The 14,526-nt window shown below is 36.1% G+C and overlaps 1 protein-coding gene across 3 annotated transcripts in view; it reads right to left on the reverse strand.

Annotated features, from left to right (window-relative positions):
• Positions 1 to 10,469: 10,469 nt before the first annotated feature.
• SNX13 (sorting nexin 13) overlaps positions 10,470 to 14,526 on the reverse strand; it is a 128,623-nt gene continuing 124,566 nt past the window's right edge. For 2 of the 3 annotated variants that reach the window (XM_059171289.1, XM_059171291.1), the window contains exon 26: positions 10,470 to 14,008. In XM_059171289.1, the coding sequence (XP_059027272.1) occupies positions 13,761 to 14,008 (248 nt within the window). In that variant the 3' untranslated portion in view covers positions 10,470 to 13,760. The remainder of the gene's footprint in view (positions 14,009 to 14,526) is intronic. The other variant, XR_009352863.1, reaches the window with a different exon arrangement.

The following is a 14,526-nucleotide window of genomic DNA, read 5'->3' on the forward strand; positions in this document are numbered from 1 at the left end:
CAAATTTATTGGCGTAGAGTTGCTCATAGTATGTTCTTATAATAGTTTGTATTTCTTTGGTGTTAGTTGTGATCTCTCCTCTTTCATTCATGATTTTATTTATTTGGGTCCTTTCTCTTTTCTTTTTGATAAGTCGGGCCAGGGGGTTATCAATTTTATTAATTCTTTCAAAGAACCAGCTCCTAGTTTCGTTGATTTGTTCTATTGTTTTTTTTGGTTTCTATTTCATTGATTTCTGCTCTGATCTTTATGATTTCTCTTCTCCTGCTGGGCTTAGGGTTTCTTTCTTGTTCTTTCTCCAGCTCCTTTAGGTGTAGGGTTAGGTTGTGTACCTGAGACCTTTCTTGTTTCTTGAGAAAGGCCTGTACCGCTATATATTTTCCTCTCAGGACTGCCTTTGTTGTGTCCCACAGATTTTGAACCGTTGTATTTTCATTATCATTTGTTTCCATGATTTTTTTCAATTCTTCTTTAATTTCCCGGTTGACCCATTCATTCTTTAGAAGGATGCTGTTTCGTCTCCACGTATTTGGGCTCTTTCCAAACTTCCTTTTGTGGCTTGATTCATTTTTTGAGCTGAGTTCTTTATAGCTTTCACCTTCAAACTCGAAGCAGAAATAGGACTTGACCATCTAGATGAGTGACAGACATCTTACTCTTCCCTTAAGGCCTACCATTCTTGAACCCTCTGTCCTTAGAAAAGGGTCTAAGAACCTTCCCTCTCAAAAAGCGTCTCAGTTCTTCATGCCAGGTGAGCCCAGCCAGCCTGCTCTACCAGTCCCCTAGGCATGCCTGAGACCCAAGACAAACTTAGGTAGGCTTTCTGATATGAAATTAAAGCAACATGACCTAAACAAACTTGGGAAATTTTATTTCTTCATGAAATTGGCATTATGAATTTATGATCCTGTGGTTGTACAACAGTCTATATATCCAGATTTCCTTCCAAATTATTGGACAGGGGCAAGAATTGATAAGATTAAGAATTCAAGGGGTGCCTGGGTGGCTCAGTGGGTTAAAGCCTTTGCCTTCAGCTCAGTTCATGGTCCCGGGGTCGAACCCCACATTGGGCTCTCTGTTCAGCAGGGAGCCTGCTTCCCTTCCTCTCTCTTTGTGCCTGCTGCTCTGCCTACTTGTGATCCTCTGTCTGTCAAATAAATAAATAAAATCTTAAAAAAAGAAAAAAGATAAGAATTCAAGGGCATTCTGGGTAGCTCATTCAGTTAACCTTCCAACTCTTGATCTCAGCTTAGATGTTGATCTTAGGGTTGTGAGTTCAAAGTCTACACTGGGCTCCATGCTGGGCATGGACCCTACTTTAAAAAAAAAGTAAAAATTCAAAGGAAATGGTCTGCATCCACAACTGTCACTTCAAAGACACAGGCCTACTAACTGATATGCAACATTAATAATGTCTTTCCTTTCCTGTGTGCAGCCCAGTTTTCCAGGAGTCATCCTCTTCACAGTGTTATATATCCGGGGCTCCCAGATGCATGAATCAGTCAGCCTCCTATGCTTAAACCGCATGGGCCATGGGTTTTCTTGTCCTGGCCATTCATCCCCACTGTGATTCATGATTCAGTCTCTTTGCTTTCAAGCTTGGCTTTCCACCCAGTGGCAATTTCTTCATTATTTGAAGGCAAGATGGCAGAGAGACGGAGAGCAACTTGGAATTCTGGCTCAACCCAATGTTAACGGTGCAACCATGTGCAGATCATGTACCTTCCCCTGTAGCTGAGGTGCTGCTGCTATAGAATGGGGATAATAATAATACCTTGTGGGTATTATTCACTGTTCACGATTACCTGAAACAAGCTATGTTAAGCACTAGCTAAATGCTAGCTAGGATTATTACTATTCAGAAAAAGGCATACCTTTGGTGAATACTGAACAGTCTCATGAATCAAACTCTTAAGGGCCACTTTGAAATGCAGAATTACAAGATGTAAAAAGTACCGAGTTATTTCCTATAATTTGTAAACTGGTTCTTGGTAAATTTATCTCCATGACTATAGCTCAATAGAAATAAATGAAATAAATCAAACTCCAATGGTTGAAGTTCTATCCCTTCATAGCACCCACATGAGAGGATGGCTCTAAGAATCAGCTGAAGGAACAGAATCATTCATTTCTCTACCACGTCCTATGACATGCTGCTCTAGCCATATATTAAAAAAAAAAAAAAAAAAAAAAAATCCCCCAAAGCAATTTGTTAGCTCCACAACAACTCAAGAAATAGAAATGGTTCTACTGAAGAAAGTGTAGACATGTTCTAGAAAGCCTATCTCCGAAAAGGTGCAAAGTCTCAAAAGAATAATTGACTAACAAATGAAGATTAACAGGAAATAACTCCCAAAAGAATGCCCACAGGAAGAACCGGGCCCATAGCACTGCTGGGCCTTGTCCGTGAAGAGCTATGCTTGCCTCTGTTGGGTGGCGGGGCCATGGTATACAGGTGCCCTAGATGTGCTCTGTTCTTCAGAGCCCATGGTATGCCAAAGCTTTTCTGGGCAAGTGAGAATTTATCTCAGCTCCTTCTCTGAGCTCCACGCTCTCGCTTACATAAGTCCTAAATATTCGCCCTGTGACACTACGGTTTTACAGAAGTTTTGGGAAGGCCTCTCTTTGAGATGCTGCCTTCAGCATTGCGGTTCCTTTCAGATCACTGGGGCAATGTTATCTGAGCAAGTTTCTAACCCAGACTCCCTCTTCCCCTGGGAAACATTCTCTTCCGGAGGGTTCGGAGGGCTTCTCCATACACTCATTATGTACCCGAAAGCACATGAATTCAAGAATGAGCAGAGCTGAGGCTCCAGCTGGTCCATGCCTCAGAATGATTTTGTCCATGACAGGGCCACAGAGCTGGTGGGTTAGAGAATGACTAACTTTAGCCATGGAAGTCTTATTCCATTGTCCTCTTTCATTTTTCTCTCAGTCCCCTAAGTGAATATTGCCTCAGTCCATGAAATAGTGCAAGTCAATCACAAGTAGGAGCAGTAATCAGGAAGGGACAAGGCTCACTACAGTTACTAAAGGATTGTCTTTCCCCACAATTACTCTTCAGCAGAGGGGATTAATTAGTATATTCTTAAAAACTGTTTTCTATGTGCCAACTTCAGAAAAGTGTAGTTTTGGTGCAATGTGTGATACTGTTGTAATAGGAACCTAGACCTGGTCTCTAATCCTCAGAATATTATTAAGTACTTGACTATAGGTGTCATTTAAATTTTCCTTTGCCTCCTTGGAGGTAACGCTGATCCTTCATATAAATTTTAAGTAAAATGGAAGTTAACTGTTTCCTATATGGACACCCAGGAGATGAATGAGCTTCTGTACAATATTTCTGTGCTTTAGGACAAGAGCATGAAAATATCTTGATTTCCCTTTACCAAAGTATTATTTTATTTTTCCTGCTTTGCTTTTCCTTGTAAACTGTCTTGGACTGGCATCTGCCATACGAGGGATGCTGGTCATACCTAAGACCTCTCTCAGATGTCTTGCCCCTGATGCCTGCTAAGAGGATCAGATGTAGGATCGATACCATAAAGGACTGCCAAAGATGAATGGACCTAAAGAATGGCTCTTGACCCAATGCTGACTTCTGATATGGTTTGTCCTAAAGTCTACACCCACTAGGAATGCCCTACGCTGGATGTTGATTGGATGAATCAATCAAATCCTCTCTCCTGGATTGAACACAAATTAAGAAAAGAATGGGAATAAATCCAGAAATGCAGGATACCATCAGTCAAACTAACATATAGGTTAACTGGAGTCCGAGAAAAAGCAAAAGAACAAGAAATAAAAATATATGAAGACAGTTCTCCAAAATAATGAAATACATAAAACCACAGATCCAAGAAGCTCCGATAAGTGTTGTAAGTAAGAAAGAAAAAAATAAATAAAAATAAAATGCATGCACACAGGCATATGCACACACAAAAATCTGGACACAACACAGTTAAATGGCTCTAACGCAAATAATCTAGAAGGCAAAAAGAAAAGAAATGCAAAATATATATAAAAACAAGAATTACATCAGACTTTTCACCCAATACCATGCAAGACCAACAACAGAGTGAGGTATTTTAAAAAATCATTAACTGACTTTATTTTTGTTAGTAGTTTTAGATTTAACAATTAAGAAGTAGTACGTAGCACTCCATATACCCACCCACACTCCACTTCACCCTTCGAGTCTGCACCCAGTATTCCCTATTATTAACACGTATCTTGCATTAGTGTTAAACAACTGTTACAAATGCTTACTGTAATATAATAATTAATGTAGTTAAAATTATTACATAATGTACATTATCAATATGTATTAATAATGTAAACTTTGGACTACATTCATGTAAGTCCATACTTTACATTAAGGTTAACTCTTTGTGTTGTATTGACACAAACCTAATGACACGTATCCACCATTTGTTTTATTAAGAATAGTTTTGCCACCCTAAAAATTCCCTTTGTTCCACCTCCCTTCCCACCTCCCAAACCCCTGACAACCACTGATCTTTTCACAGTCATGGAGCATATTTAAAGTACTGGCACAGAAAAAAGTACAGTCAACACACAGTACTATGCATAGTGAAAATAACTGTTCAAAAATTAAGGTGAAGTTATGACTTCTGTATACAACAAAAACTGAGAGAACTCAAGGGCAAAAGATGTGTGCCACCATGAATGTTAAATCAAAAATTTTCAGGAGTAACTTTTATTACTAGATAAAAAGCTGGACTGCACAGATGAAAAGCACTGTAAATGGTAAAAATGAACCTAAGTATAAAAGATATTTTTCCTTGTTTCTAATAAATTTAGGAGATATATGACGAGGTAAAGTAATTAAGAGTTTAATTGTAGGGCTTATAATATATGTAAAAATAAAATGTATAGCAAAACAACAATAAAGGAGGAATTAGAAAAATACTGTATGATTCCTATAGTATACACAAAGTAATACATCATTTTAACACAGTTGTGACAATTTAAAGTTGTATATTTTAAACTTTAAAACATTAATTATCTAGAGAGGTAAGTCTAAAAGTCACTAAGAAAGATCAAATGGATTCACAAAAAATACTCAAACCAAAAGAAGAGGAAAGGGGGAATAGAGAATAAATGGAAAAAAATAGAAAACTAGCAAGATAATAAATTTAAATTCAACAATTTTTAATAATTAAAGTAAATTTAAGTGGTTTAAACACCCAGATTAAATGGCAGAGATAAAAATAAAAAACAACCAACCAGCAACAAAAGAGTCAACTATGCCTGGTGAACAAGAAACCTCCTAAAACAGAAGTCAATACGCTATGGCTCATGGGCTAAGTCTAGCCTGGAGTACGTTGTTCGTTTTCTTTTAAGGCCATTCTTGTTAATATCAAAGTTGACATCAGAACAAAGAATATCAGGAGGGATAAAGAGAAGCAGTCCCAAATTTATGGGATGCAACTAAAGCATATTTAGAGGGAAATTTATAGTATCAAATGAATATATTAGGAAATCATCTAAGCTTCTAAGTTAAGGAACTACAAAAGGAAGAGGAAATAAACTAAAATCAAGAAAAAGGGCAGACATAAAGATAAAAACATGAAAAAATAAAATTGAAAGCAGAAAGGCAACAGAGAATATCAAGGAAGCCAAAAGTAGTTCTAATAAAATTAATTCAACTCTAGCCAACCTAATTATTAAAACAAGGTCTTAGTACTGTTCTTCTTTTATGATAACTTATGCATGCTTTTGTTTTTTATCTTGCATCCCAGCAATCTAGACCATTAATTTATAGAATGATTTTTTTCTACCCCACCTCCCTCGGCAAGCATTTGAGTTTCCTTAGAAAACTAGCAAACTGATCCACTGGATTTTCTTTTTTACTTTGACTCTGACACTTATTTGGTTCTTTTATTTTAAGTTTATATATTAAGTCCTAGTCTATTTACGCAATCAGGATAGGACCTTCATTAAATTTAAGAATTTATAACCTAATTTATCAATTACGGAGATAAGCAAAGATACACAAATCTACCAGCAAACACATTTGGAAAATATTTCATACTCATATAGTAAAAGAATTTTATCTAACTCTTGAGCAATCTAGGAAACTCTGGAGGAGTTTAATGCTAGATTTCTTCCCATTTTAGCACATATGTGTATTCAGTTTTTGACACAAAGGTCTTTTTCATATCTTTGTCTCGTTCATTATGGATTTGTTTGTTCTTAAAGAAATAAAAAGGAAAAAAATTAGAGTACTCAACATCCTTCAGGTTGCATAAGAAGTCATGAAGCTCCTGACAAGCCAAATGTAATCTTTTAATCTGCAGTCCCATTCTATCAAACATGCATAGTCAATGATATAAATTACAAGAAAAAAAAAAGAAAAAAGGAAAATTCTAAGTCTCAACTCCTACCGTAATACCAAGTGATATTAATTTTAATTTTTTTAGATCTTTTTATGCATTCTCCCCTATATGATGGTTAAGCTGTTTTTTTATATCAGATATCCCAATAGTACTTCTAAATAATCAATTAGATTATTTATAATCTAACTCCAGAAGTTGAGGCAATGAAGTGGGTGAATGCCAGTCACAAATATAGTATTACAAGCAGACAGTTTGTAAAAGACATTTTTCGTTTCCATTTACACGCACAAACACACAACTAGCAGGCTCACTTTTACAACTTTTTACAACCTGAATCACAAATAAGGAACAAAACTTACCAATTCATTGTTAATAGCGTTGTAAGGAGGGAGTTCAGAGACAAGGACTGCAAGAAGCCACTTTCTTTCCAACAGGCATGAAAACTTTTTTCTTGAAACTTTTTTTAGCTTGTAGTACTGTATGAATAAGACAAACAACATGGAGGATTCTACTAGAAGAAGGAACACCTGTGGGCTGGAACGTGCATATCTTAAATCCCACAGGTGGGACCAGCTATTGGCCTGACTAAAAACCTATTTCTGAAATGCCAGTAATATATCAAGAATCCTGGGGCGCCTGGGTGGCTCAGTGGGTTAAGCCTCTGCCTTCGGCTCAGGTCATGGTCTCAAGGTCCTGGGATCGAGCCCCCAATGGGGCTCTCTGCTCAGCGGGGAGCCTGCTTCCCCCTCTCTCTCTGCCTGCCTCTCTGCCTACTTACGCTCTTTCTCCATCAAATAAAGAAATTAAAAAAAAATCTTTAAAAAAAAAAAGGACATCAAGAATCCCCAAGACAGGCAGACAAACAAAAAAGACAGATGACTGCTTGATAATCAGATTAAAAAGCAAAAACCAGCTTCCCAACATTGCTTCTATCAATGGAGAAATGAAGCCACTGTGCACTTAATCAAAACCAGAACTGACTTGACCAAGACCCAGAAAAATAACCAGAGGGAAAGAGAAAACAGTCAGCAGGGTTAGAAGCTCTAATTGTGGAATGAGGTTTATCCATGAGGGCAAAGTCAGTAGATTAGATGAGTCACCTGGGCATCCCAGTGGGGTCCTCACCTGTCAAAGAAATAAGAGCCACCTGGGCATCCCAGTGGGGTCCTCACCTGTCAAAAAAACAAGAGCGTCTGGGGAAGGCACTGGCTTGCAAAGATTGCAAAGGGAATTTTCAGGTTCTAGAAGGACTAGCTCATGAAATAAAACGGACAACAGTTATTTGAAAGAAAAAGATGCCACAGTATCCATGTTAGCAAGTTAATAGCCTGGTTGTGCCAATTTTCTCATATAATCGTTCATCTCACATCTTCAAGAAAAACCTCGTTCTTCTCTTTCAGGTTGCAAAACCCCTTTCTTCCTCCTTCCTCCCCTCAACTATGGGATGCTTCCTTAAATAAGACAAGGTTAAATATTTGGTTTTGCTGCCCCTCCCACCCTACCTTTCCCCTCCTTTTAAGGCAGAGTTAGGCATTCCCTTCGCATTCTCCCGACAAGGCAAGCCACAGATTGGTTACTTGTTTGCTTAGAGAAAAAACACACTGTCTTTATGAATGAGCATAAACCAGTGGTTCTCAACTGGTGACAATCTTTCCCCGGATATCACTGTCTTGTGACATTCTTAGTTATCATAACTGGGGTTGAAGTTGTAGTTCTACAGAAATTACCTAATGGGTAGAACCCAAGGGTGCTGCTAACCATCCCATCATGCAGAGGACAGCTCCCACAACATATTATGCAGCCTAAAATGTCAATAGAACTCCTGAGAAGGTATGGCACAGACTAGAATCAGACCACCACCGTTGAGATTTCAACCCGTTGTGATATTGGATAAAAGACTCAATCACTCTATGCCTGAATTCTCCCATCTATCCACTGGAGAACAGTATCTCTACCTCAAAAAGCTGTTTGGAGTATTACTAAATAACGGTTATGGGAATCTTCACTGGAAATACACAAATCTATTTCTCCAGCTTCTTGGATTGCATGATACATCCATATCAATATCACTTGATCTTTTTTCCTTTTTATCTACATCTAAATCTTCCCCGCTGTTTCCACCTCTAGATGTAGAGGCTTCTACATGAGAATAAATCTTACTTCAGTGCATATCTCTATTACTACTAGCCATTTCTTGGGATTAAGGTATATAGTTGAGGAAAAAAGAGTTAACATAGTGGGTAGGACTGCTGTCCCTTGAAAGGCCTCCTTACAAGGTTAGCCCTTGATCTCAGGCATCTGAGAACTTAATTTCAGAAGCATTCCTACCATTCCCCAAACTGATAAAAAAAAAAAAAAAAAAAAAAGGCTCACTATGCCTAAATTGTACAAAATGCACGACTTATGCAGAACACGTGCTTTCCCTTGGAGAGTCCAGAATTTTGGTATATACCAGGCAAAGGGTGCCTAGAGGACCTCTCTCCACCCCCAACAAAAATCAGTCTTGAAGCAGTTCCCCTGGTTGCCAACAGTACATGTGGGATAGGATTAAGTGCCCTTTGCTTAGGGGAGAATATAAGTGTCTCCTGTAAGGGTCCACTGGGAGGTTAACTTGGAAGCTCAGGAGGTTTCCCTCAGACTTTGCCCTATGAATCCTTCCCCTTTGATCTTGTTTTTTATCTTTTTGCTGTAATAAATCTTAGCTGTGAGTAGGACTTCAGGCTCTGAGTCTGTTAGCTCTCCTAGTGAATCACCAGGGGGTGGTCCTGCGGACTTCCAATACAAAAATCCTGTTTTTTCTTCCACCTGATGCTATGTAAAAGGTCATTATTTACCCACTTAAAATATCATATTTCATACATTTCTCATACACTATAGATATATGAGTTAATTTTAATTCTATTAAATTTATTTCTTGTGAACTACTAGGTTCTCAGCTGCTGCATTTTTTCCTAGGCTAAATGGTATCTGCCAGTACATATGGGTCAATGTCTGGCATACATTTTAAAAACTGAACTATATCACTTTTCTCTCTCCCATCCGCACTTCCTAGTTAATATTCTCTTAACCACACTAGCAAGATCCTCAGCAAGTATCTTTCCCACTCCTCATGGGACATACTATATCACCCTTACTGAGTTCATTATTCAGGTACGCAGGTCCAAATTCAATTCTAATATCTGCTATATACCCATCTGTTAATTTTCCATGTTCTCCTTTTTCTTTCAAAGACTCAACTTTCCACTGGAATGACAGGCTAAAAATAAAACTTCAAATCCCAAATCCATTGTTTTATATTCTATCTAGAGTTTATTCCCTAATTAAAAATGTTTCACCTTTTTTTCCCTCATCTAAGAGTTTTCAAATCATGTTCCTCGGGAACATTATCATCAAGCTATTAATAGGTGTTGATGACAAAAAATTCTGTGGTCTGGGAAGTTAGGTAAACAAAATTAAACAGAATTATTTATTACAGAAATTTTGATAGTATCATTTGGATTGTAAAGGAATATTTTAGGGTTTGGAATAGTACATAGATTTGCACAAGTTACGTAGAAGTATAAAATTACTACCCAGAAACATCTTAAAGGAACCAGTATTTTACAGGATGCACGTTGACAAATACTACACCTGTCCATAGTAGGGTAAAAGTACTCACAGCTGAAGTCTGAGAAGTCTATGGATACAAATGCAAGACTGAAAATACTATGACCAACCAAACATAGCTACATTGTGAGTACTCAATCTATTGCCTTTAGAGCTCAAACATCTAAAATATCAGGCAGACTATGAATTAAAAATAGCATCAAATAAAAACTGTTAATGGACTATTTATTACAGCTCTTTCCCGCTATGGGAAAATGACTTCATAATTTTGTGTGATAGGTAAGTATGAAGTTTCTATAACATTGTGGTCGTACATTACTTGCCCCATAAATAGAAAAATTAAATTCAATAAGTTGTCAGTAATCACTCAACAGGTCTTCTATCGATATGGAACTTAAACTGCTTGATTTCTAAAATGAAAAGAAAGGAAAATACGTACAGATACTAAAAAGACCATTGAGCAAGCACTTTTTAAAGTAATAAGAATACATCACTACTAAATAAATTCAACAAAAAGGTTTGTTAATACTTTATTAGCATTTTCTAATGGACAGAACATAACGCAAACCAAATAAAAATTTTAATCTTTTTAGTTCAATAAAAATAACTGACATTCTGATTGTTGTTTCTTCTTTGTTAAAGGAAAGTATTGATAGAATAGTTAGGCACACAGTTGATATTTACTGTACAATGATATGCACAAGTTATCTTTTAACAACTATAATTCTAAGATGTGCTCTTTATATTTTTCCCTTGTAATACAGGAGCCATGCTCCTATAAGCAAAATTTACTATTAACAAAAGAATTTTACAAGGAGTGACAAAAAAAGACTTTTAAAACAAGCCCTTAAATAAAAGGATGCAGCAACAACGGAATGTAAGTTGTTGGGTTAAGAAGACAGTTTAAACTAGATCTCAAAACATTAAAAATTCATTTATTTTACAATTACTCAAATACACATGCATTAAATGAAAATATTGCACAAAATTAAAATTTTAGATTGTGAAATTTATATTGTTCTTCATTTTTTAAAAAATTGATACACTTTCTGGTAGCACTTAACTGATTTTTTCCAAACACCAGCAGCACAAACTTAAACTGAGCTAACAGAAATACTCAAGAAAGTTTTAAATTTTTTTCTTAAAAAAAAATTAAGGCTAACCAAGTGCATCCATTGGTCAATGGCACAATTTTTTCAGCAACTATTCAGAATACCCTAATCAGAGGAAATGCCCAGCTAAGCACTATATTTAAATCATACAATCAATTTTTAGGTGAACAAACTGTTGTTAGTAGTGATGGTTTCTAAATAATTTATATGTTACCTGAAAAATTCAGAAAACCCATACAAAGAATAATTAATTTTGAAGGTTCTTGCCTGAAGGCACCTCTGACTTAAAAACACATTCAAAAAATCAAATATCAGAAGACTTAAAGCCTCTTCAGGTATGTATTTATATATGCAATGAATGCATTAAATGTAATAACTTTATTAAACATAGTACACCGTACTTATGAATTAAATATTTTACACACAGCTTAACCAAGTCATTCAAAAAGTATCTCTAATTTTAGCATGACCACGGCTTTCTCTGATGTAAAACACAGATGTGCAGAGAAGATGCACAACTGTTTACAAAGACTACCATTTGATATTTCTGCTTTTGAAATATAAACTCTTTAAACAAAAATTATTTTAAAAACCCATTTACTCACATAGTTTTTGGTATGATTGCAGTTACCTTGCAGGGCTCTATTATGAAAAGTTGCTATTTTGCAGGACCTTTCTTTTCCTGGTTGATGGCCAGCATTCCTCATATTATCTGGAAATGCTTTTCATATGTACACACTAGGCTCTTAAGTGAATTCTTGTTTACTCTTAGACTTATTTATGTCAAAAATATACTTGAAATGGGAAGGGCATATTTGAAAATCATCTCACTTATGGCCATGCTGATGCTTCCTATAGACGTTTCACAAATCCTCACCTTTAAAGCCTGGGGCCTGGGGAGGGACCATGGCAGAGAGACACACTGGAAAGAAAAAATATTATTTCTTCCACCAGAGTCAATAAGGATATTTTCTCATTTGCAGGTTGCAATGAAATCATGGGGTTTCATTTTTGTAATTCTTTAGACATGCAACATGTACTGAAAGGAGCATACTCTGAGTATGCACAACAGCATTATTAATAAATATGATTATTACTATGAAGCTTTAAAGGAAGGCTTTATTCTGTTATGAGGCTTCACTTTCTAAGTAGGATCTCAGTGAAAACAAGACAGTAACATCTTGCTCCAATCTTAAAGCTCCCAAATAACTGGGATACCTATCCTCTGTCCCTTTATCTTAAGCACCCAGACATTCTTTTAATACCAGGGTCTTGGCTCAGTGGTCTGATAAGTAGCTTCACTATTTTAAGGTTGTAGTGTTAAATATTTTTAAAACAAAAAAGGCTGACATACTGAAACCCTTAGTCACTGTAAGTATTTAAAACTATGCAGAAATCCTGCATACAAGGGATATGAAGACTTCCAAGATGGACAAACAGAGAATGAGAAAACTATAAGAAATGCAGAGGCTCCAGAACTGGAAAAGGTAATTTGTTGTTGTTGGTATAAAATTATTTCAGGGACTTAAATGTATACACCCAGGGGTTTTGCCAACTTTATTTAGTAGAATTTTACATTATGCAAAATATAAATAAAAGCATATTTTAAAAAATATTATAGTTCTGTTTTCATTATTTATTTTCATATATATATACATAGTAATAGAGTTAGGAATTTGTCTGTTTACATGACTAATAAGCTCATTTAATCCTTTGATTTGCTACCTTTGCAATCACCTAAGGTATGTCTAGATCACACAATTTAAAATGGTCACATTACAACTTTCAATAGTGCTGTTTTAAAATTTCCATGTTTTTAAAATAACAGAATGTATTTGGCAGTTCTTTCGAGATTATACTCCCTATTGTATAATTAGTAATCTCTTAAAGATAAAGAAAACAGTAATAATTTTGAAACTTAAGTGAGATCGCCACTATATGCTTCTTTTTGCACACAGAATACCAAAAGAAAACTTATGATTGAGTACCATAAGAGCAAAATAGAGCCCAAAGCAGGTAAGAATCAATTAAAATTTGTTTTATACGAATGAATAACAAATCCAATCAAATTCTGGTTTTGATTGGTTTTATTTTATGTCACAAAACTGTAATTAGGATAAAAGGTTACTTCATACTTTAAGGGCACCCTGTCACTTTCCCAGACTTGACGCAGATGTTCCAAAGATCGTTCACCTGGCTAATCCACATTATATCAAAATTCTGATAAAGATCTATAAAATTATTATGCAAAAAAAAAAAAAAATCCCTCCAAATCATACATTGCTCAGTCTCCCAAACAAATTAGCCAGTTTACCTGTGAACCACTGTTTTGTGCTTTCCTCAGCTCTCACATATACACTCTGGCACTTTGTCATTGCTGGAGAATGCTGATTAGTTTGAAATGGAAGAGACCAACATCATTCTTGCTTGAGAAGGGGGCAGTATCATTTCAATGTTGCAAAGATATGCACCAAATCATTTAAGACACAGAAATCTCTCTTGGTAGTGGCTGGATTATAGATGAAGATGAGAAGAACCACAGTCTAATGGATGTATTAATAATCTATTTTGAGACAGTAAAAGACTGGTGCAATATGACAGTGTATGAGTTAAGCCCCAGAAGATCTGTCCATATTATTAGTCCTGGACAAAATGAACACCAGCTTCAGAGACTGGAGTGTCACCTTTTCTGTAAAGAAGGCGCTTGAGTAGTTTGAAGTTTCTGTTTATATTTCTGTATCTGCTTTGACCGTGAATGCAGTTTGTTGAAAAGTTCACGAAATTTATACTGTGGAAATAAGGTTTCCAAAAAGCCTTCCAAGAAGACATAAACCATTCTCCTATTTAACTGGTTGTGCTGAAACATTTCAAAAACACGAAGAATACCTTTCCGTGTTGTCTCAGCCCCGATAATGTGCTTCAGTTCATCTAAATGAAGAGGAGACAAATAAATATCATTCATTACTTATATAAAGGAAAGACAAGGCCTAAACTATGCTCTAAGTTTAAAGTATGGGAAGTACACAGCAGGGGAGAAAATAGGAGATACTCAGTTCATGTGTCTCACCTATGTATTCTAACTGAGATTAAAATGTCCATGTCTGCATGCATCCATCCACTTATGTAATAACAGACACTGGGGATGAGATAGCACAGGAAAAAGAAGCAGGATCTAGACTCTGAAACCCCAAATTAGAGTTACAATCCTGTCCCTTAATACCTATATGATATTTACCCATCCTGAGTTTGTTTCCTTATCTGTAAAATGGGATTTATAATAACCAAGTCCTTATAACTAAGAATTTGGAGAGCTTTAATGCAAATGTGAAAAGGAATCTGCAAAGGCTAAAACATACAAATAGTCTTATGTGTCTAATGCTCAGTGAGAAATACTGTAAGGAAATGATGTATGAAAGGTGACTAATGATCTCAAAAAGCTTGCAATA

Source organism: Mustela lutreola, chromosome 4 (assembly GCF_030435805.1).
Source record: "Mustela lutreola isolate mMusLut2 chromosome 4, mMusLut2.pri, whole genome shotgun sequence".
NCBI lineage: Eukaryota > Metazoa > Chordata > Mammalia > Carnivora > Mustelidae > Mustela > Mustela lutreola.